This window comes from Indicator indicator, chromosome 16 (genome assembly GCF_027791375.1).
Source record: "Indicator indicator isolate 239-I01 chromosome 16, UM_Iind_1.1, whole genome shotgun sequence".
Taxonomy (NCBI): Eukaryota; Metazoa; Chordata; class Aves; order Piciformes; family Indicatoridae; genus Indicator; species Indicator indicator.
Genome location: NC_072025.1, coordinates 13891809 through 13913156, shown reverse-complemented (window position 1 = coordinate 13913156; position 21348 = coordinate 13891809). Strand labels below are relative to the sequence as shown.

At 63.5% G+C, this 21348-nt stretch overlaps 4 protein-coding genes across 4 annotated transcripts; 3 read left to right on the top strand and 1 right to left on the bottom strand.

Annotated features, from left to right (window-relative positions):
- The first annotated feature begins 4100 nt into the window (after window positions 1-4100).
- Window positions 4101-10408, top strand: ANPEP (alanyl aminopeptidase, membrane). Its single transcript, XM_054387793.1, has 20 exons — window positions 4101-4804; window positions 5050-5195; window positions 5275-5411; window positions 5502-5628; window positions 5732-5886; window positions 5964-6077; window positions 6197-6340; window positions 6460-6525; window positions 7340-7405; window positions 7597-7769; window positions 7864-7940; window positions 8067-8200; window positions 8296-8351; window positions 8467-8614; window positions 8735-8826; window positions 8975-9085; window positions 9341-9508; window positions 9588-9728; window positions 9840-9921; window positions 10063-10408. The coding sequence occupies exons 1-20, from the start codon at window positions 4218-4220 to the stop codon at window positions 10219-10221; spliced, it is 2883 nt and encodes a 960-aa protein (XP_054243768.1). The 5' UTR covers window positions 4101-4217; the 3' UTR covers window positions 10222-10408.
- A 905-nt stretch (window positions 10409-11313) lies between these two features.
- Window positions 11314-12617, bottom strand: LOC128971964 (mesoderm posterior protein 1-like). Its single transcript, XM_054387725.1, has 2 exons — window positions 11712-12617; window positions 11314-11385 (listed from the first exon to the last, which is right to left on the bottom strand). The coding sequence occupies exons 1-2, from the start codon at window positions 12615-12617 to the stop codon at window positions 11314-11316; spliced, it is 978 nt and encodes a 325-aa protein (XP_054243700.1).
- Window positions 12618-15620: 3003 nt separating this feature from the next.
- Window positions 15621-17148, top strand: LOC128971963 (mesoderm posterior protein 1-like). The gene is made up of 3 exons (XM_054387724.1): window positions 15621-16205; window positions 16380-16679; window positions 17086-17148. Exons 1-3 carry the CDS (start codon window positions 15621-15623, stop codon window positions 17146-17148), a joined length of 948 nt encoding a protein of 315 aa, XP_054243699.1.
- A 1774-nt stretch (window positions 17149-18922) lies between these two features.
- LOC128971962 (gonadotropin-releasing hormone II receptor-like) lies at window positions 18923-21348 on the top strand. The gene is made up of 4 exons (XM_054387723.1): window positions 18923-18965; window positions 19318-19874; window positions 20430-20634; window positions 20927-21348. The coding sequence occupies exons 1-4, from the start codon at window positions 18923-18925 to the stop codon at window positions 21346-21348; spliced, it is 1227 nt and encodes a 408-aa protein (XP_054243698.1).

Below are 21348 nucleotides of genomic sequence, written 5' to 3'. Positions count from 1 at the left end.
CCCGGGCTCTGTCTCCTCTTCCCCTGGCAGGGGACTCGTGACTCGGCCTGGAAGGAATTTTCCTGCTGCCTCCCCTTCCTACGGCTTAACCCTTCCCCAGCTGGCCAGGAGCCACGCAGGAGCTGGGCAACCTGCTGCTTCATCTCCTCCACCAGCCCTCCTCCTCCTTCTCCTGCTGAGAACAGCTTGGGGAGAGATCAGTGAGAGATGTCCCAAGCTGGGTCCTGGAGCTGGGGTGGCTGGAAGGGAAAAATCTGTTTTGCCCCACGGTGAGGAGTTCAGTGTGGTGCCTACATCCTGCTCTGCTCCAAGGGTCTCGGTGTGGTGCCCATGTCCAGCTCTACTCTGAGGAACAATGTGTGGTGCCTGCATCCTGCTCGAGTCCAAGGATCTTGGTGTGGTGCCTGCATCCTGCTCTGCTCCAAGGAACTCGATGTGGTGCTCATGTCCTGCTCTGAGAAACTTGCTGTGCCCACATCCTGCTCTGCTCCGACGAACTTGATGTGGTGCCTGAGTTCTGCTCTGCTCTGAAGATCTTGGTGTGGTGCCCACATCCTGCTGTGCTCCAAGAAACTCTGTGGTGCCCGTGTCCTGCTCTGCTCTAAGGATCTCAGTGTGGTGCCCACATCCCACTCTGCTCCAGGTCTGGGACATGGGGGTGCCAGGGGTCATGGGGTTGGGTCCAGCAGCCCTGGGTACCGTGGGCCATGCCTGTGTCCAACCCCGATGCAGGATGTGACTGGGCACAGGTGCTTCTCTGTGGGGCTGGGATTTGGGGCTGGCACCCGTCCCCATTGCCCATCCCAAGCCAGGCCATGCTTTGGCACCCATGAGTGCTGCCAAGCTCAGCTGGGGTTTGTTGCTGGGGTGATAGAGGCTGGCACTGTCCCTGCTGTGCAGTAGCCCCCAAGTCCTGTCCCTGTCCCCAGGCTGTGCCAGGGACTCTCAGGGGCCTGGCTGCCTTGGGCAGGGCTGCACCTTACAAATCCCTCTGTGCCCTGGCCACAGCCTGAGAATGCCTACAAGGACCAGGGGCACTCCTGAACTCACTGCTGCTAGGGCAGGGGGTGCCAGGTGGGATTGGTGTGCAGGGTGCTGAGCTGGGGGGACTGAGTGAGTGGCACACCCCTAGCAGGGACTCCTCCCGGCGTGCCTGGTGCGTGGGGAGGGGGCACAGTGCCTGCTGCCAGGGGACGCAGTGCCTTCTTTCCTGTCACCCCTGCGACGAGCGCTGGCCAAGGATGGGGTGAGGGAGGGGACTCCAGCAGGACCCCAGGGGTGCCACCCACCCCAGACCGGGCCGAGCCAGCAGCCCAGGGGTTAAGGGGGAGAGGAAATCCAGGTTCCTGCCCTCAGGAGCTTCGGGAGGAAACTTCCCTGCAGCTGCTGCCTGTGAGGCTGGCACCCGGGAGCAGGCAAGGAGCAAGCAGGGCTGGGCACAGGCAGTGTGAGAGGCTCGGGCAGGGCACAGGCAGGGAGAGGGCCTCAGGCAGGGCACAGGCAGAGAGGTACAGGCAAGGCACAGTGTGAGGGGCTCAGGCAGGGCACAGGCAGGGTGAGAGGCTCAGGCAAGGCACAGGGTGAGAGGCTCAGGCAGGACACAGTGTGAGAGGCTCAGGCAGGGCACAGGCAGGGCACAGGCAGGGAGCAGGCAGCGCTGGGTACAGGCAGCGTGCAAGCAGGGGTAGGCAAGGCAGGGCACGGGCAGGGTGCCCCGATGGGGCGGGAGGGAGCCCTGACACACATCGCTCCCAACTGCTGAGCACTGGAGGGTGAGTAGAGGACGATGGCAGTGGCCAGACCCCTCCCGGGGGGCAACAGACGCCGATCCAGGGGAATGTGAGGGGGAAGGGGCTGGGGGGGCTGCTTGTGAGGGCTGGCGGGACCGTGTGTGTGTGTGTGTGTTAGGGAGCCCACAGGTGAGGGGAGGGCTTGGGGGGGAGGCGGATCCGAGGGGTTCTGGAGAGTCTGGGATGCGGGTGGGGGTTACAGGGCATGTGGGGCCAGAACCTCACGGCAATGCCCGTGCGGGTGATGTCCAACGTCATGACACCCCGGAGTACCCATCCGTGCCCTGAGTGTCTGCCTTGGGGGGTAGGACGCGTGTGGGGTGTGGGACAGGCGTGTGGGGTGTGAGACGCGTGTGGGGTGTGGGACAGGTGTGTGGGGTGTGGGACATGCGTGTGGGGTGTGGGACACGTGTGTGGGGTGTGAGACAGCTGTGTGGGACATGCATGTGTGGGGTGTGGGACACGTGTGTGGGGTGTGGGACACGTGTGGGGTGTGAGACAGGTGTGTGGGGTGTGGGACATGCGTGTTGGGTGTGAGACAGGTGTGTGGGACATGCGTGTGTGGGGTGTGGGACACGTGTGTGGGTTGTGAGACAGGTGTGTGGGGTGTGGGATGCGTGTGGGGTGTGAGACAGGTGTGTGGGACATGCGTGTGTGGGGTGTGGGACACTTGTGTGGCTTGTGAGACAGGTGTGTGGGGTGTGGGACGCGTGTGGGGTGTGGGACAGGTGTGTGGGGTGTGGGACACGTGTGTGGCTTGTGAGACGGGTGTGCGGGGTGTGGGACAGGTGTGTGGGGTGTGGGACAGGTGTGTGGGGTGTGAGACACCCGTATAGGGTGTGGGACACGCGTGGGGGGGGTGTTACTCCTGTATACTGCATCTTATCAGGGCTCTGTGGCGGGGGGTGTCTTTGTGGAGGAGTTGGGGTGTGAGGTGGCACAGGATGGCATGGGAGGGAGCTTGAGGAGGGCACAGGGGTGGCTGCTGCTTGACGGGGGGCAGTGAGGGGGTAGGTGCCTGCACCCTTGCTCAAGCCCCCTGAGTGGAGAGAGTCAGTGCGCCCATCAGTGTGGGCACCATCCTGGGGGTCCTATCTCACCCACACAGCATTCCCAAATCCGGTGCCCCTGGCCAAGATGAGGGCAGGGCTCAGAGCAGGGCAAGCCTGTGCCAGACTGTGGTGACAGTTGGGCACTGCAGAGCAGGGGCTGCCAGGGAAAACTGCAGCACCCTGGGGCTGCTCTGCCAGGTGGGTGAGGCTGGGCGCTGGCAGGGACAGGGTTCCCTGAGGACATTCCTCAGCTGCCAGCAGCACCTGCTAGAGAAGGTGGATCCTTGGAAGTTTCTACTCTCAGGGCAACAGGTGCCATATTCTGACCCCACCCTGGGCACAGGCTTTCTGCTGTGCTCACTGTGCCACCCCAGCCTCTGTCAGAGTGCCTGGGGCTCACCTGCAGGGCCTGGGGGGCTCCCAGGGTGAAGTATGTGCCATCATCTTGGTGGCATCCTGAGCCTCGGTGCATTTGTTTTGGGAGGCCAGGGGCTCGGTGCCATGGGGCGCAGGCAAGGCTGCACTAGCAGGACCCACTGGCAACCAACCATGTGTGATGCCAGTTGAGACCCCACGTTTGCCCAGGCTGTGACTGTTTGAAGGGCTCAGGATACTGGGTGTCCCACGGCTAGTGGCACTGGGCACGTGCCCACTGGGCTGGGCTTACAGGGTTTGGAGTTTGATCTCCCAGGTGCAAGCCAGAATTTGTGACCCTGGACTTTGAGAGGGCTGCCAGCAGGGCGGGCCCCTCCCCAGCACCCTGCTGAGCACCCCAGGCGGGCCCCTGCCCAGCACCCTGCCGAGCCCCCTGCACCACCCGGACCCCTGAGGCTGCATCCTGTGTCCTCTTGATTTCCCCTTGGAGGCTGGGCAGCCCGGTGAGGGGTGCCCCTCTCAGAGTCAGATGCCAGCCCTCACCTGCTGTACCCTCACCCTCATCAGCAGGTCCCTCATGGGTGGAGGGGCAGCCAGGGCTCCCAGTTCAGACCCCATCACTTGAGGGCAAACAGGGTGATGCTGAGCCAGAAACTGGGCTTGGGTGCCAGAGCTGCCCCTGCCTCACCCCGTGGCATGGCAGGGATGTGGCTGCGAGCTGTGACCACTTGCTTTGTTCCTCCTTTTGCAGGGTGAGGCCCGGGAGGGACACAAGGGCAGCCTGTGCCCACTCCCAGGGTGGCTATCCCTGCATAGTGCCATCCTGGTGCCTCCAAGAGGCCAGGAGGCGGGCAGGAGGCCAGCTCATCCTGGTTGCCTCATTGGTCAGTAATACTTCACCCATTAACTGAGGATAATAAACCTGCTGGGGGCGAGAAGCTAAAAAGCTGTGCCAGCTGGGCACAGACTCTTCCAGCAGCTCCCCTCCTGAAGCCTCGCCATGGCGGCCGGCTTCTTCATCAGCAAGGGCGTGGGCATCGCAGCCATCGTGCTGGGCCTGGGCGCCGTGGCCACCATCATCGCGCTCTCGGTGGTGTATGCCCAGGAGAAGGAGAAGAACGACTCCCTGGAGCCCAACGCCAGCACCACGGCAGTGCCCACCACCCCTCCCCCCAACAACCCCTGGAACCACTGGCGGCTGCCCACAGCACTGGTGCCCGAGTCCTACGAGGTCACCCTGCAGCCCTTCCTGCAGCCCAAAGACAATGCCAGCTACATCTTCAGGGGCAACAGCAGCGTCGTCTTCCTCTGCAAGGAGGCCACCGACCTCATCCTCATCCACAGCAACAAGCTGAACTACACCATGCAAGGCTCCTTCCTCGTCTCGCTGCATGGAGTGGATGGTGCCACTGTGCCCCCCATCACTGAGACCTGGCTGGAGGTGCCCACCCAGTACCTGGTGGTGCAGCTGGGGCAGAAGCTGGAGCAGGGAAAGCGCTACCAGCTCTTCAGCAGCTTCACTGGGGAGCTGGCTGATGACCTGTCTGGCTTCTACCGCAGTGAATACACCGATGGCATGGGCACCAGGTGGGTGGAGGGTAGGGGGATGGTGTGGGTGTGGACCTGGCTTAGGGGTGGCATAGTGTACAGGCTGGGTTTGGGGCTCCTCTGCCCCTGGGATGGTGGGATGGGTGTGCAGGAGCCTTTGTGCCCCCCTAGATCCATGAGCCACCCCGGCCATGAGTGAAGATGGGACCCATGTAGATTGGACGGGGGAGCAGAGGGACCCACAGGGGGCTGTCCCCACCGGCACTGACTGGGTTGGCTTGCAGGAAGGTGGTGGCCACTACACAGATGCAGGCAGCAGATGCACGCAAAGCCTTCCCCTGCTTTGATGAGCCAGCCATGAAGGCCACCTTCAGGATGACACTGATCCACTCCCCTGACGACAAAGCCATCTCCAACATGCCCGCTGTCGGTGAGTGGGAGCCCTGCCTGGGGGGCCCAGGGGCCTGGCAGGGCTTTGTGGTGACCCCCCATCCCTCTGCTCCCCACAGACTCCTGGCAGCAGCAAATTGATGGGGAGACCTGGAATGTCACCACCTATCAGACCACCCCCAGGATGTCCACCTACCTGCTGGCCTTCATCGTCAGCCAGTTTGACCACATACAGAACGACTCAGGGGAAGTCCTGGTAGGCTGAGGAGGGGTGGGAAGCGGTCCCTTGCCCAGCCTGCTGGGGGTCCAAGCCCAGGCTGAGCCCCAGGTTTCTCCCTGTCTCCAGATTCGCATCTGGGGCCGTCCTGAGGCCATCGCAGAGGGGCAGGGGGACTATGCGCTGCAAGTGACTGGCCCCATCCTCACCTTCTTCGAGAAGCACTACAACACTGCCTACCCGCTGCCCAAGTCCGGTGGGTGCCGGGGGGCACCAAGCTGCCAGCCATGGGCTGGGGGTGGAGGGGTGGGGTCCAGAACCGTGGCAACACTTTGCCAATGGGGCCCCTCTGTCCCCAGACCAGGTTGGTCTCCCTGACTTCAACGCGGGTGCGATGGAGAACTGGGGGCTGGTGACCTACCGGGAGAACTCGCTGCTCTACGATGCCAACTACTCCTCCATCGGCAACAAGGAGAGGGTGGTCACCGTCATTGCCCATGAGCTGGCACACCAGGTACCCATAAGTGTGCCCCTAGCCTGCCCTGCCAGCTGGCAGGGCATGGCTGACCGGGTGCGTGTGCCCCCTGGCAGTGGTTTGGGAACCTGGTGACGGTGCGGTGGTGGAACGACCTGTGGCTGAATGAGGGCTTTGCCTCCTACGTGGAGTACCTGGGTGCCAACTCAGCCGAGTCCTCCTGGAGAATCGTGAGTTCCAGTGGGTGTGGAGTGTGGGCACGGGGTGTGGGCACCCGTGGGGGGGCTGCCTCTGCTGGCAGGAGAGCGCAGGCAGGACTGAGCTGGGTGCTGGCGCCCAACCCCTGCAGAAAGACCTGATGGTGCTGAACGAGCTGTATGCGGCGATGGCGACGGACGCCCTGACCACCTCCCGCCCCCTCTCCTTCCGCGAGGAAGAGATCAACACCCCCGCCCAGATCAGCGAGGTCTTTGACAGCATCACCTACAGCAAGGTGGGCACGGGGACTGGGCACAGGGTGTTGGGCATGGGGGTCTCCCTGGGGTGGTGAGGTGGTGGGCTGTGGTGTGCCCCTGTGCACCCCAGGAGGTGTCTGAGCTGCTGTCTCTGCAGGGAGCGTCAGTGCTGCGGATGCTCTCCGACTTCCTCACTGAGGACATCTTCAAGGATGGGTTGCAGGTGAGGTTCAACAAGGACACCTCTTGGAATTGGGTCACAGCAATGCCATGAGCCCTCCAGCCTCAGGGCAGAGTGGCTGGAAACTGTCTGGTGGGAAGGGACCTGGGGGTGCTGCTTGGTAGCAGCTGAAGATGAGCCACTGTGTACCCAGGTGGCCAAGAAGGCTACCAGAATCCTGGCTTAGATCAGCAACAGTGTGGCCAAAAGGACCAAGGCAGTTCAGTTTTGGGCCCCTTACTCCAAAAAGGACATTGAGGGACTGGAGCAGGTCCAGATAATGAAGGGTCTGCAGAACATGCCTGGTGAGGAGCAGCTGAGAGACCTGCAGTTGTTGAGTCTGGGGAAAAGAAGGCTAAGGGGAGACCTTCTGGCTGTCTACCGCTCCCTGAAAGGGGGTTGGTCTCTTCTAAGAAACAAGGGACAGGACAAGGGGAAACAGCCTCAAGTTGCCCCAGGGCAGACCTAGGTTGGGCATGAGGAACAATTTCTTACCCTTGAAGGTTGTCAAGGCCCTGTCCAAGGTGCCTGGGGAGGTGGTGGAGTCCCCACCCCTGGAGGGGTTTCAAAGCTGTGTAGATGTGGTGCTGAGGGCCATGGTTTGGTGGTGACCTGGCAGTGCTTGGGTAACAGTTGGACTCAGTGATCTGAAAGGTCTCTCCCAACCAAAACCCTTCTGTGATTCCATGATTCCATGACTCAACAAGGCTCTGCTGGTGCTGGGGTCACCAAGCCCTGCTTCCGGGTGGGCATCCTGTGGGCAGGGGTTCTCTGGATGCTCCCCTGCTCACCCATCTCTCCTTGTGCTTTGCTGCAGTCCTACCTCCACACCTTCGAGTACAATAACACTGTCTACACAGACCTTTGGACTCACCTGCAGCAGGTAGGAGGGGACTGGCTGCTCTCACCTGCTTCCCCCACCCCCTTCCCCCACTCTGGGGGGAGGCTGCCCGGTGGGACAGGGTCCTGACCCTGCTGGGTGTGGGGCTAAGCACCAGAAGAGCTCTGGATCCCACCTGAACCCCTTCTGGACCTCCCTGGCACCAGTGACCCACTGGCATGCCCCTCCTACAGGCTGTTGACCGGCAAAACTTGAATCTGCCCGACTCTGTCAGTGCCATCATGGATCGTTGGATACTGCAGATGGGCTTCCCCGTGGTGACTGTCAACACCCTCACCGGCGTCATCACCCAGACCCACTTCCTGCTGGACCGCAACTCCACGGTGGAGAGACCTTCTGTCTTCAAGTGAGTGAGGTGTGGGGCTGCTGGCATGGCTGGGGCCAGGAGGGGGCCTGGGGGAGCCAGCGATGGTTCCCGTCACCTGCCTGTCCCTGCACAGCTATGTCTGGATCGTCCCTGTCACCTGGATGACCAACCAGAGCGCTGGGTCGAGGTTGTGGCTGACCAACGAGTCAGGTAGGCTGTCTCCTGCCTGGGTAGGGGATCAGGAGTCTCGCTGTCACCCCCCTGCCCCAGGCTGAGCTTGGGGTGTCCTCAGGAGGGCACCAGTGTTGGAGGGCTGATCTCCTCTCCCTCTCCCAGCAACCCACAACGAGTTCAAGGTGAGTGGCCCCAACTGGCTGCTGCTGAACCTGAACGTCAGTGGCTACTTCCGTGTCAACTACAACCCAGAGAACTGGGACCAGCTCCTCAGCCAGCTCTCCAGTAACCACCAGGTACATAAGGCAGGAGCAGGGACTGTGTGGGTGGACCCCCACCTCACGCACTCCATGTGGGACTGACCTGAGATGCTAACTCTGCCCTCTCCCAGGTCATCCCCGTGATCAACCGCGCCCAGATCATTGACGATGCCTTTAACCTGGCCAGGTGAGCCCTGACGGGTGCCCGCCAGGGCCAGGAGTCCCGGCGGGTTGGGCACCCTGGAGATGTATGTGCTGGGCACTGGCTGTGGGGCCGTGGAGCTGACCTTCACCCCTCGTAGGGCCAACTATGTGAATGTGACCTTGGCTTTGAACACCACACGGTTCCTGAGCCAGGAGACAGAGTACATACCCTGGGCAGCGGCACTCAACAACCTGCAGTACTTCCAGCTGATGTTCGACCGCAGCGAGGTCTTTGGTGTGATGACGGTGAGTGGTGCCACCACCCTGCAGCCAGGGAATGGGGCTGAGGGGCTGGGTCTGCACCCACAGCCAGGCAGTGGGCTGCTGCCGCTGCCACCAGGTGCTGACTGTCCTCCTGTCCCCCAGAAATACATCCAGAAGCAGGTGCTGCCCCTCTTCAACCACTACAAGACAGTCACCAGCAACTGGACCAATAGACCTGAGGGCCTGATGGACCAGTGAGTGCCATGGCTGCACCCCAGGGTCTCCCCAACCATGCTGGGATGGTCACCCCAGTGTGTGCCAAGCATTGCTTTGCTTCTGGCCTGGTTGGTGCTCGGCTGCCATGTGCTGGTGCCCAGTCCCACAGGGCCCCTCTGTCCCCAGGTACAATGAGATCAATGCCATCAACACTGCCTGTTCCTATGGCATCACTGAGTGCCAGGACCTGGCCACCAGCTACTTCCAGCAGTGGAAACAAAATGTCGACCACAACCCGTGAGTCCCCAGGGTGCCCCGGTGCCACCATGAGTCCTCAGCGTACCCTAGTGCTGCCATGAGCTCTCAAGGTGCCCTGGTGCCACCATGATTCCCCAGGGTGGCCCAGTGCCACCGTGGGTTCCCAGGGTGCTGTGGTGCTGCCATGAATTCCCAGGGTGCTCCACTGCCACCAGGAGCCCACAGGGTGCCATGGAGCTACGAGGATGGGCACAGTGAAGGTCTCCTGCCTGATTCTTCTCCTCTCCCTGGCAGGATCCCCGCGAACCTGCGCTCCTCCATCTACTGCAGCATAGTGGCCACGGGTGGGGAGGAGGCCTGGGATTTCATCTGGAAGAAGTTCAAGAACGCCACCGTGGTGTCCGAGGCTGACAAGCTCCGCACCGCCCTCTCCTGCAGCCCCCATCCCTGGATCCTCAACCGGTGGGTGCAGGGTGCCAGGTGGGCACAGAAGCCCTGCCCATGCTAGCCCCTCACCACCTGGTGTTGTTGTCCCCCCCAGGTACCTGCAGTACACCCTGGACCCCACCAAGATCCGGAAGCAAGATGCCACCTCCACCATCAACAGCATTGCCAGCAATGTGGTGGGGCAGCCCCTGGCCTGGGACTTCATCCGTGGCAACTGGAAAATGCTCTTCACCCAGTGAGCACCGGGCAGGGGGCTTGGGGAGGGCTAGGGGATGGCTGCCGGTCTCCTCTTCCCTTCGGGGATGTCACCATCTGCCCCCACTCAGCCACCTTGCTGCTCCCCCAGGTATGGTGGTGGCTCCTTCTCCTTCTCCCGGCTGATCCTGGCAGTGACCCAGCGCTTTGCCAGCGAGTTTGAGCTGCAACAGGTGAGGCTGAGCACGAGCAGTGCCTAGGGTGTGGGCACCAGGGCACGTGAGAGCCATGCGCAGCTTGACAGGGGCTGCCAGGGACTGTTGGATGGCGTTCAGGTGCCCTGTGCCTGCTCCAGCTGCCCCTCTCTCTGGCAGCTGGAGCAGTTCAAAGCCGACAACCAGGACATCGGATTCGGGTCGGGCACGCGGGCGCTGGATCAGGCGCTGGAGAGGACCCGCACCAACATCAACTGGGTGAAGCAGAACCAGCAGACGGTGCTGCTCTGGTTCCAGGATGAGACCCCCTCCAGCTAGGCCTGCCTGGCACTGACTGCTGTGCACCCTCCTCCCAGCTGGCATGGGGTGGGCTGGGTGGCTGAGCCCACCACCGGACCCCCACCCACTTCCCAGCTCTGCTCACTCCATGGTCCCCGGACCCAAATGCCCCCAACCCGGACGGGGACTTCACTGGTCCTGAGGGGCAGGGCCTGGTGCCCATGGGCATGGCCTGATGCCTGCATGATGGGCAACAAAGGCAGGACACAAGGGGGCACCAGGCTGGGTGGGGGACACCCTGCTGCCCCCAGCTATGGGGTAGTGTACCACCCAGAGGCGTAAATAAAGGGCTTGCACGCCAGCTCTCAGCAGCGCCCTCGGATTCTGGGGGGTGCCAGGAAGTGCCTGGGACCTTGTGGTGGGCAGGGGGTAGGGAACAGGGACACTGAGCTCTCCCCGGCCATTAGGAGCCTGGTGCTAAGTGGCTCTGGGGGCTCCACCGACGCCAGCCCCACCCGGTCTCTTCGTCTGGCGGTTGCATGTGAGCTCCCCTGGGGGCCAGCCGTGCACCGGGGAGCTGTGTCCCCTCCTCGAGATTCCCCTGCATGGATCTTATTATGGGGACAGACCCGGTGTCCCCCTGCATGGGTCCCCATCCAGAGCAGACCCTGCAGACTTACGGTGGGAGACACCCGGGGGGCTATGCCTGGCAAGAGGGGATACCATTCCTCCCCAAGGCACTGTCCCTTTGGGCTATCCAGGTCCCCAAAAGGGCACGGTGCCCACAGCACAAAGGCATTCGTGAAGCCCTCCTGGGGACTTTGGGCCTGGGGAGGGGACCCAACGGGCCCTTCCCAGTGGAGCTTGGGGAGCCCAGCTGGGTGGGGGATCCTTCTGTTACCCTTGCCCTGGGGCATCTCCCGGCCGTGGGGTGGGCTGGGAGACAGCATGGAGCATGGCTGGCTCTGTGCTGGAGGTGCTAGCCTGTGGGGTGCCCTGTACAACAACCAGGGGTGCAGCAAGGGGGTCCCGCAGTGATGAGGCAGGCAAGGGGTGCAGAGCAGATTTAATGAAGTGCCTTCCCCAGTGCCTATCCCCTGTGTGGGGCTGTGTGGCACGGCCACCTCACTGTCACTTCACAACGTTCTGCGACTGGGGCTGTGAGATCAGCTTGAGCCCCCCCAGTGCCGTGCCGGGGTGCAGCTGGGCAGAATGAGAGGTGCACGGAGGGCTGGGGAGACGAGGCCGTTCGGGACTGGTGGACTGCGGAGCTGTGCCGAAAGAGATGGGTTAGATGTGGGATGGCACCATGAGCCCCTCCCCTCCATGTCCCACGTCCCACATGCTCTGCAGCACACACCATGTCCTGCACCCCATGCCACCCATCTTGCACGCCGTGCCCCCTGCCCTGACTCCAGTGCCTCCCACCCTGTACCCTACGAGGGAAACCCACTCCTCCCACCTGTCCCGCGGGGTGCAGGGACTGGGGGAAGGGGTGTGTAGGTACCGGCGAATGGGGGTGTAGGTACCTGGTGGGGTCCAGGTAAGCGGGAGCCACATGCAGGGGTCCGAGGGGGTCCGGTGTCCGTCAGCTCTGCCTGGGGGGACTCCGAGGGCGCTGCAGGCTGCAAGCAGCAGGATGAAGTCGTCCAAGTGCCCATGGCCATGATGCCTCTCTCGGGGGGAGCCGGGGGCGTCACTGCTCTGAGGTGTAGTGGTGATGCCCAGGACCCTGAGATGGAGCTGGGCAGATGGTGCAGCTCCAGGGAGGTCTCTGTCATAGGGATGTAGTGGGGGGACCCCCAAGTCTCCATCCCAATGTCAGGGACCCCGAGCACCTCTTGGGGGTTCCCTGCAGCAGGAACACAGGAGGGGAACGCCCAGGATCCTGTCCCCACATCAGGAGCCGGATGTAGCTCCGGAGTGGTCCCTGCCACAGTTGGTGACCCCCAGCCCACAGAGCCGGGGGACAAAGCATCCAGCGGGGCTGGTGGGCACAGCCGGGGGGCCGGGCTCTGGCAGCACCCCAAGCCCTGGGGGCAGAGCGGGCAGTGCCGGGGGGATGTCCCCCGCCTCCGGGTCAGCACCTCCTCGCTGAGCCCCAGCAGGGCCGAGAGGTGAGCGATGTAGCGAGTGGCCAGGCGCAGGGTCTCGATCTTGGTCAGGCTCTGCCCGGCGGGTGCCAGGGTAGGTGGCAGGTAGTGCCGCAGCCGCAGCAGGGCCTGTGCCAGCCGCCGCATCCGCAGCTTCTCCCTCTCGCTGGCGCTTTGCCGAGGGACGCCCAGGCCCCCGCACTGACCCGGCTCAGCCCTGCCACCCCATCGCTCCCCAGCCTCTGGCTGCCGGCCCCGTGGGTGACACGGGGATGTCCTGGGGGACTCTGCTGAAGAGTTTGGGATCCTGGCATCGAGGTCCCTGAGCAGAGCAGTGCTCATCGAGGGCTGGAGGCTCTGAGTCAGGAGCGGGGCTGGGGGTCTGGCCATGGCTGACGTACACTCTGGTGCCCACATCTGTGGGTGCCCGGGCAGCCCCAGCTTTATTTGGGGCAGGGGTGCGAGGTGACAACTTTGTGACCACCTGGAGGTGTCAAAACCCACAGAGCCCGGCTGGGGCTGGCGGGAGCCTGGGAATGCTGGGCCCATTTGCAGAGGTGTCATTTCTGACCCCTCCAACCCTTAATTGGCGCTGCCTGGCGCTGGGAAGTGTGCAGGACCCAATTCACACGCCCGTGAGAGATGCAAACGCAGCACCAGCCCTGTCAGGGCCCGCAGCGCCCGCACCCTGGGCACGGAGACTTGACCTTCCAGTCCTAGACCCTGAGCCACCAGCTCTGACACCCAACAGTCTCCACACCTGCCCTGCCTTCTGCATAGCCTCTCTCCTGTGCCCACGACATAGGGAGCTGGAGCAGGTCCAGAGAAAGGCAAGGAAGCTGGCGAAGGGTCTGCAGAATAGATCTGGTGAGGAGCAACTGAGGAACCTGGGGTTGTTCAGCCTGGAGAAAAGGAGGCTGAAGGGAGACCTTCTGACTCTCTACAGCTGTCTGAAAGGAGCTTGGAGCCAGGTGGGGATTGGTCTCTTCTTCTAAGGAACAAGAGACAGGACAAGAGGAAACGACCTCAAGTTGTACCAGGGGAGGTTTAGGTTAGACATGAGGAACAATTTCTTGCCCTTGACTGTTGTCAAGACCTGGCCCAGGCTGCCCAGGGCAGTGGTGGAGTCCCCATCCCTGGAGGGATTTCAAAATCATGGTGATGTGGTGCTGAGGGACACAGTTTGGTGGTGACCTGGCAGTGCTGGGGGAATGGTTGGACTTCATGATCTGAAAGGTCTCTTCTGACACAGGTGATCCCTTGATTCAATGATTCCCTCCAGCCCAGGCTCCCTGAGCTCCTGTCATGATGTGGAGAAGCTGGAGGCACAACCTGAGTGTTTGAGCGCCCCCCTCCCCGCCCCCCCCCCCCCCCAAGGCTGTTCCCCCATGCATGCAGCTGGGGCTCCCTGTGCTGCTTCTTCAGCTGGTGCCAACCCCAGGCTGGGGGCTGGGGTGAGAGGGTGGCACCATGAAGGGGTGCTGAGCTCTTTGGGGTGCTCCAGGGCTGGGGACCCTGGCTATGCTCATGGGCTGGGGTGGGCATTGCTGCCAGCTATGTAGGGCTGTTTGCTGGGCCTATGACTGGGCTGGGCACAGCCCCTGTGCACTGCCCCTGCCAGCCCTGTGCTGGTACAAGGATCCACAGCAGGTTTGGGATACTGGAGCCCTGGGAGGTGCTGGAGTAGGGATGGTGGGTCCAAGGTGGGTACCATGCGGGGGACCCCCTCCCTGTGGGGCTAGTTGGGCCTGGAGGCATGGATCAGAGCTGGGCATCCACCACCGGGGGAGAGCTTTGACTGGCAGCATCGTCAGGACTGAGCCCCATCCCGGTGCCTTTGCATGTCCACTTTGTGCCCATGCTCCGTAACACGGGCTGGAGGGACGTGGGGGGAACCTGTCACCCCCCGAGGGGTGCAGGGTGCGAGATGTCCCTTGGGGGGGCTGTGACCCCTCGGGCAGGGCTGCCCGGGCCCAGCCGTTTCAGCACTTGTGCAAACACGGGGGAAGGTGGGAAGCTCATTACCGGGAGCTCATCAGCTAATGAGACCCAGGAGGGGGCCTGGGAACAGGGCGGGGGGCGGGGAGGGGGGGGCGGCGGGGAGCGGGGCCAGGGCAGCACCGAGGGGTGTGCGGGGAGGGGGCCGCGTCCACGCTGTACAGCGCAGAACACGCTGCAGACCACCCAGCTCTGTGCTCATGCTGCCCGTAAGCAGGCTGGACCCGCACTGCGCTTCCCAGTCCCAAAGATGGGCTTTCGGGTGGTGGCAGCCCTTTGGATGCCCAAAGAGGTGCACGCCCAGTATAGAGGAGGGATGCTGTGCCAAATCGCCGTACCCCGGTGCTGGGCATTTTGCCGTGAGGGGTCTCGTACCCCGAGCTACCGCGGGGCCTCTCTGCCCGGGGATCCGGTGTCGGTGTCGGTGCCGTGCCTGGTGCCCGCCCCCTCCGCTCACTCCCTGATGGCTTTTCCTTCCCTGTTTCCCGGGAAACCTTCGCACCCGCCGGCACCGACACCTGCGAGCCTGGGAACGCGGCGGGGGGCCCCCTCCCAGCCCCGTCCTCCCCTCCCGGGTGTCACCGTGCCCGGGCCGTCCCCAGCAGCAGCCTACCGGTACCGGGGCTTGGCCGGGGCAGCCGACAGCGGGGTGGGCAGCGAGGAAGAGGCGCGGGGTGGGGCAAGAACCCCTCCCTGGACACTGGGCACCGGGTCTTACAGAGTTCCGCTGGGCACCAGGGATGCCCGGGAGAGGAATGTGGGCACCCCGAGCCCCATTGCAGCCCTCAATGAAGACCCCAACCCCAATGCAACCCCATTACAGACCCCACTACAGACCCCACCATAGCCCCATTGCAGCTCCATTGCATCCCCCAGTGCAGACCCAACATTAGACTCCACTGCAGACCCCAGCCCCACCACAGCCCCATTGTAGCTCCATTACAGGCCCCTCTGATGGCATAACACCCCTGAAGACCACATTACAGACCTCACCACATCCCCATTACAGACCCCACTGCAGCCCCATTATACATCCCATCACAGACCCATTACAGACCCCACTGTAGCCCCATTACAGACCCCACCACAGCACCCCACATAGAGCCCAAGCCCCATCCTCAGGACTTGGAAGGGTGATTTCAGCTGGGGAGGGTGGGCAGCACCGATCAGCCCCACATCACTGGGGTCAAATTCGTCACCCGTGTGTTCAAAGCCGGCTGCCCTTGTCCCCCCACTGCAGCCTTTGAAGTGCTGCTGGTGCCGGCCAGCGAGGTGCCAACTTCACACCCCTGGCCCTGCATAAAGCCGGGGCTGCCGGGGGACTGCAGCACTCACAGCCTCGCAGCCATGGCCCGCTCGGCAGCCCCCGGCCTCCCGCTCCCTGCCACAGCCCCGCTGCAGGCTTGGGGGTGCCGCGGACCCCCCGACCTCGAGGGCTACAGCAGCAGCTCGCCCGCGGCCTCGCCTGACTCCTGCGGCCTCTCATCGCCCACCGCTGCCCGGGCACCCTGCCGCAGCCCCGCTGCTCCTCATGCTAGAGGTGTTAATGGGGGCAGGAAAGGGGTCCGGGCTGCGGGGCTGTGCGGGGGCCCACGGCAAAGCGCCAGCGAGAGGGAGAAGCTGCGGATGCGGCGGCTGGCACAGGCCCTGCTGCGGCTGCGGCACTACCTGCCACCTACCCTGGCACCCGCCGGGCAGAGCCTGACCAAGATCGAGACCCTGCGCCTGGCCACTCGCTACATCGCTCACCTCTCGGCCCTGCTGGGGCTCAGCGAGGAGGTGCTGACCCGGAGGCGGGGGACATCCCCCCGGCACTGCCCGCTCTGCCCCCAGGGCCTGGGGTGCTGCCAGGGCCCGGCCCCCCGGCTGTGCCCATCAGCCCCGCTGGATGCTTCGTCCCCCGGCTCTGTGGGCTGGGGGTCACCTCCCACGGCAGGGACCCCCCCACAGCCGCAGGAGGTTCCTGGTGTGGGGACCGGGGCTTGGGGGTCCCCCCTCTGTGTTCCTGCTGCGGGGACTGCCCCGGAGCTGCACAGGTCTCCCGACATGCAGACAGGATCCTGGGGGTCCCCGCCCTGTGTTCCTGCTGCGGGGACCCCCCCGGAGCTGCACAGGTCTCCCGACATGGAGACAGGATCCTGGGGGTTCCCCCATTGCATGCCTGTTGCGGAGATCTCCCCGGAGCTGCTCGGGGTTCCCCACATGGGGATGGGTGTCTGGGGATCACCCCCCTACATCCCTGCCACGGAGAGCCCCACAGAGCTGCACGGGGTCGTAGCCTCCAATGAGTCCTCCTGGCTCTCCCCACCCCACTGTGCGGGCACCCCTCTGGACCCCCTCAGCGACCCCCTCCTGGATTCGGGACTGATGCTGCCGGACTTCGTAGATGCAGGGACAGTCACCCAGGTATGTGTGCTGGTGGGACTTGGGTGACCCTGGGGGTCTGCAGCGTGGGGCTGGGATCTGGGTGACACCAAGGGCTCCCCAGCATGGGGTTGGCATGGGGCAGGGCTCAATCCCCTCAGTGGACTTGGAGCCGCTGTAGCTTGGGGCAATGCTGGGGCTGGTTTTGGGGTGAGAACAGCTTTGTTTGGGGTCAGAAGCAGAGATGAGCCCTTCTTGGATCCCCTGTCCCACTCCAACCCTCCTCAGTGCCACCCTCCTTTGTCTGTGGGGTCTCACATCTGGGACAGCCCCAACACTGGGATCCTGTTTGTCCCTGACTGGGTAGGCATTACCAGCCCCTGTTCCTGCTCTCCCCTGGGACCTGCCCCCCAGTCAGTCACCGTCTCTCCCCACTCTGCACCCTCAGGACCTCTCCACGGACTTGCTGTCTCTGCTGGAGGCTCTGCTCCCACCACAGTCCCATGACTGACCAGGAAGAGCCTTCCAACTCCCCGATGCCAGAGCACCCAGTGCCAGACCATCCCCTGCCACCTGACCTGGAACAGCTCAGGGGACACAGGTCCCTACTCTGGACAGCTGTGATGTGGCAGAGGATGAGCTGCCCCTTGTGCCAGCCTAAAGATGGGCTGGACATGCTGGATGGCATCAGCTGTACATAAATAAACCCTCGTGCCCATCTGTGTGTCACTGTGTGGCTGTACCCATAATAGGAACCTGGGCACAGGAAGGGGTGCAGAATGCCCAGGCTCTGGGAGTGGATTTGGGGCTGGGAGAGAATAATTGAGCTGCCCTCTGTAGCAAGGCAGGCTGTGGGCATCATCTTGCCAGGCATGGGCAAGTACTTGGGTACATAAACAAACCCTGGTGCCCATCTGTGTGTCACCATGTGGCTGTTCCCATGGCAGGAGTTTGGCGTGGCACAGGGTGTACCCTGCCCAGGCTACCACTTTGGGTTTAGGGCTGGGAGAGGATAGTTGCGCTGCTGAAACTGTAGACCGTGGGCATCCTGCTGGCCATGGGCAGGAGCTCAGGCACGGATCCAGAGCTGCCTCGTTGGATGTATGGCCTGAGGACCACTGGTGGCGGGGGGAGACCCCTCCTGTCCCCTGGTTGGGGATGGATAGGTGTCACCAGCACCCTCCAGATGCAGTTGTGGGATTCGGTGCCAGCCAGGCACTGCCTGCCCCTGGTGCTGGTACCTGGAACACCCCCCAGGCAGGGTTAAATATAGGGTTTGGGGTCCAAATGAGACCACGGGGCTGGGGAAGCCCCCACAAAGGAGTGGGATGTGCGTGGAGGGGCTGCATCTGGGGCCCCTCTGCCCCCAGCCGCCTCGGCGGGTCCCAGTCGCTGTCTGGAGGGCCCGCGGGGGTGGGGGTGGGGCTGCCAGGCGGGTGCTAATGAGCTGGGGGGACAGGGGGTCTGAGGGCTAATGAGCCCCAGGGCTCTGTGAAATGACTCGCTAATTAGGTTAATTCCCTTTGCCGGAGGGGCGAAGCCTTTGAGATGCAAAGCAGCCCTCCTCCCTCCCCCTCTGCCCCCTGGGCTACACTCTCCCCCTCCTCTGCCAGGGCTCAAGGGACACCGGGACATGCTCCAGCCATGGTCTAGGGCGGCGAGTAGCAGTGGCAGGCCTAGCAGAGGGGACCTTTGTGGTGGCTAGGACCTCTCCTAGAAATGGTGCACCCTGAAGCAAGGAGCCTTTGTGTACACCGATGCTCTGGCAGCAGCGGTGCCAGGCCTGGGGATGCCAGGGGGAAAGCACCCACCAGGCTGGGAGCTTGGTGCTGAGTGTACAGGCATGTGTGCCCTTGCCCCTGTGTGTGTGTGCCCATGCCCACGTCTGTGTGCCCTTGCCCACTTGTGTGTGCCTCTGTGTGTGCGCCTCTGTGTGTGTGCCCCTGTGTGTGTGTGTGCCCCTGTACCTGTGTACCCCTGTGTGTGTGCCTGTGTACCTGCATCTGTGCACCAGTGGGAAGGTGCATTGGAGCTGCCCCCGTGCCTGTGGGTGGGTGAGGGTGTGAAGGACGAAGCTGTTCCAAGCCCATTGGCTACGTCAAAGAGCAACTGGAGCCTCCAAGGGCATCTGCCACCCACCCGCCCAATGCGTGCGTCCTGGCAGCAGGCACAGAGGTGGCTGCAGCTCCCAGTGTCACAGTGGTACCTGCCCCTCTGTCCCTGGCACCCACTGGGCACAGTGTGAATGCAGGAGCCCTTGGCACAAAGAGCTCTCAGTGTGTGTCATGGCCTGGTTGGGTGGTGCTGAGCAGGATCCTCTGGATGGAGGTGAGGTGGAGGGGTGGTGCCTGGATCCTGAGGGTATTGATATTGTGCTGGGGGGGGGTGTCTCCTTGCCTGTGTAGGACCATGAGGGTGCTGTGGGCTGGAGTAAGTAATGGGGTGGAGTCTGCTGAAAGCTCCTGGTGCCAAGAACTCCTGTAGCGGGGTGGGGGGCTCTGGGGTGTCTAGGGCAGCAGTGAGGATGGGGATTGCAGCTGGCTATGGAGCCTGGAGATCCGGGCAGGGTTGTGTTGCTGGCACCTGAGTGGTGAGCAGGGCCCTCAGGGATGGACTGTGACCTGTCACTCTGGAGTTCCCTGCCTCAGGAACCCCCCAGCCCCTCTGTCTGTCACAGCAGGACGTGGCCTTCCAGATCCAGACCCCACAGTGGGCAATGCCAGTGCAGAGCCCCCGGGCAGCCTGTCCCCTCCCGAGCCGGGCTGTGGCTGGCCCCCCCACGCCGAGGGTGCCGAGGAGCAGCCCCTGCGCCTGCCCACCTTCTCCCCCGCTGCCCAGGCCCGCGTGGCTGCCACGTTTGTCCTCTTCGCCCTCTCGGCCAGCTGCAACCTGGCGGTGCTGCGGGCAGCGGGGTGCCGGCGGGGCGGCCACAAGTCCCACATCCACCTCCTGCTGCGGCACCTGGCTGCTGCCGACCTGCTGGTGACGCTGGCGGTGATGCCGCTGGATGCCATCTGGAACATCACGCTGCAGTGGCGGGCGGGCGACCTGGCCTGCCGCCTGCTGATGTACCTGCGGCTGCTGGCCATGTATGCCTCTGCCTTCGTCACCGTCGTCATCAGCCTGGACCGCCAAGCTGCCATCCTGCGCCCGCTGGCCATCACCCATGCCCGCAGGAGGAACCGCCTCATGCTCCACGTCGCCTGGCTCCTCAGCGCAGGGCTCTCCGTGCCACAGGTACCCATGGCCAGGCCTCCTCCTCTCTGACCCTGTGTCAGCTCCCAGGGTGCAGGGTGATGCCGAGGGCTGGTGCTGCTGGCACCAGCAGTGGGTGCTGGTGTGATGGGGTTGGGAAGGCATCATGATAGTGTGGTGCACGATGGGAATCATGGAACCATAAAAAGGTTTGGGTTGGAAAGGACCTTAAAGATCATCCAGTTCCAACCCCTCTGCCACGAGCAGAGACATCTTCCACTAGACCAGGTTGCTCAAGGCCCCATCCAGCCTGCCCTTGAACACCCCCAGGGACAGGGCAGGAGGACAGGGCTTGGAGGAGCCAGGCAGCCAAGGAGAGGATGTGGCACTGTGCCTCTCCACCCAGCTCTGATCCCCTCCCTGCTCCAGCCCCCCAGAGATGGCACAAGGACAACTGCAGGTCCCACTCCCAAGGGCAAGGTTTGACCTGGGGGCTCCAAGATCCTGGTGGCGTGACTTTGGGAGGCACAGATTCCCTGCCACCCTGTGTCCCCGGGGGAGAGGGCTACAACCATCCCACCTCTGCTCTGCCTACAGCTCTTCCTCTTCCGCACGGTCACCCTGCGCCCACCGCACAACTTCACCCAGTGCACGACACAGGGCAGCTTTGCCCAGCCCTGGCACGAGACCCTCTACAACATGCTGGGTTTCAGCTGCCTCTTTCTGCTGCCGCTGCTCATCATGGTCTGCAGCTACACCCGCATCCTCCTGGAGATCTCCCGGCGCATGGGCTCCGGCCTCTGTGAGTGCCCGGGCACCAAGCTCCCCATGCCAGGCGGGACTCTGCAGGGACCCTGGCATGGAGCGAGCAGGATGGCCAGGGCTGTTTGGGTACTGCCACTTGGGGTGTGGGGTCCCCTTGTACTGCTGGGGGGTAGGGGGGGTCTGGAGGAGCAGTTGGGATGCAGAGAGCAGTGAAGAGAGGAAGTGTGGTGAGGTGGGGTGGGGGTTGGTGAGGCGGGGTGGGGGTTGTGGTGCCAGGCAGCACGGCCCCGGGCAGTCGTGTCTGCAGCTGATGGGCCGTGCCTCTGCAGTCTCCTCCCGGGACGTGTCCCTGCGGTGCTCGAGGAACAACATCCCGCGGGCAAGGCTGCGGATGCTGAAGATGAGCCTGGTCATTGTCTCCTCCTTCATCCTCTGCTGGACCCCCTACTACCTGCTGGGGCTGTGGCACTGGTTCTGCCCGCGGGCCATGGAGAGAAGTGTCTCGCCAGCCCTCGCCCACATCCTCTTCATCTTCGGCCTCCTCAACGCCTGTCTGGACCCCATCACCTATGGGCTCTTCACCATCCCCTTCGGCAGGCGCTGGGGCTGTCCCTGTGGTCACAATCCTGAGCCCCGGCCGCCCTCCCCGGCCACCGGCTCCTTCCACTGCTCAGCCTCGTCCCTGCCACCCAAACGGGGGGTCCCACGAGTGCCCCCCGGGGCTGACTCCTGCCAGAGCAGCTCCCTGTGA

Coding starts and splice junctions, on each gene's coding strand:
- ANPEP (XM_054387793.1), top strand. CDS start 4,218: ATGGCGGCCGGCTTCTTCATCAGCAAGGGCGTGGGCATCGCAGCCATC. Junction 6,341..6,459: donor ACAGCATCACCTACAGCAAG/GTGGGCACGGGG, acceptor CTGTCTCTGCAG/GGAGCGTCAGTGCTGCGGAT. Junction 9,509..9,587: donor CATCCCTGGATCCTCAACCG/GTGGGTGCAGGG, acceptor TGTCCCCCCCAG/GTACCTGCAGTACACCCTGG.
- LOC128971964 (XM_054387725.1), bottom strand. CDS start 12,617: ATGAGCACTGCTCTGCTCAGGGACCTCGATGCCAGGATCCCAAACTCT. Junction 11,386..11,711: donor GCTTACCTGGACCCCACCAG/GTACCTACACCC, acceptor CATTCTGCCCAG/CTGCACCCCGGCACGGCACT.
- LOC128971963 (XM_054387724.1), top strand. CDS start 15,621: ATGGCCCGCTCGGCAGCCCCCGGCCTCCCGCTCCCTGCCACAGCCCCG. Junction 16,206..16,379: donor GCTGGGGGTCACCTCCCACG/GCAGGGACCCCC, acceptor ACCCCCCCGGAG/CTGCACAGGTCTCCCGACAT. Junction 16,680..17,085: donor ATGCAGGGACAGTCACCCAG/GTATGTGTGCTG, acceptor CTGCACCCTCAG/GACCTCTCCACGGACTTGCT.
- LOC128971962 (XM_054387723.1), top strand. CDS start 18,923: ATGGCCTGGTTGGGTGGTGCTGAGCAGGATCCTCTGGATGGAG. Junction 18,966..19,317: donor GCAGGATCCTCTGGATGGAG/GTGAGGTGGAGG, acceptor CTGTCACAGCAG/GACGTGGCCTTCCAGATCCA. Junction 20,635..20,926: donor GCGCATGGGCTCCGGCCTCT/GTGAGTGCCCGG, acceptor GTGCCTCTGCAG/TCTCCTCCCGGGACGTGTCC.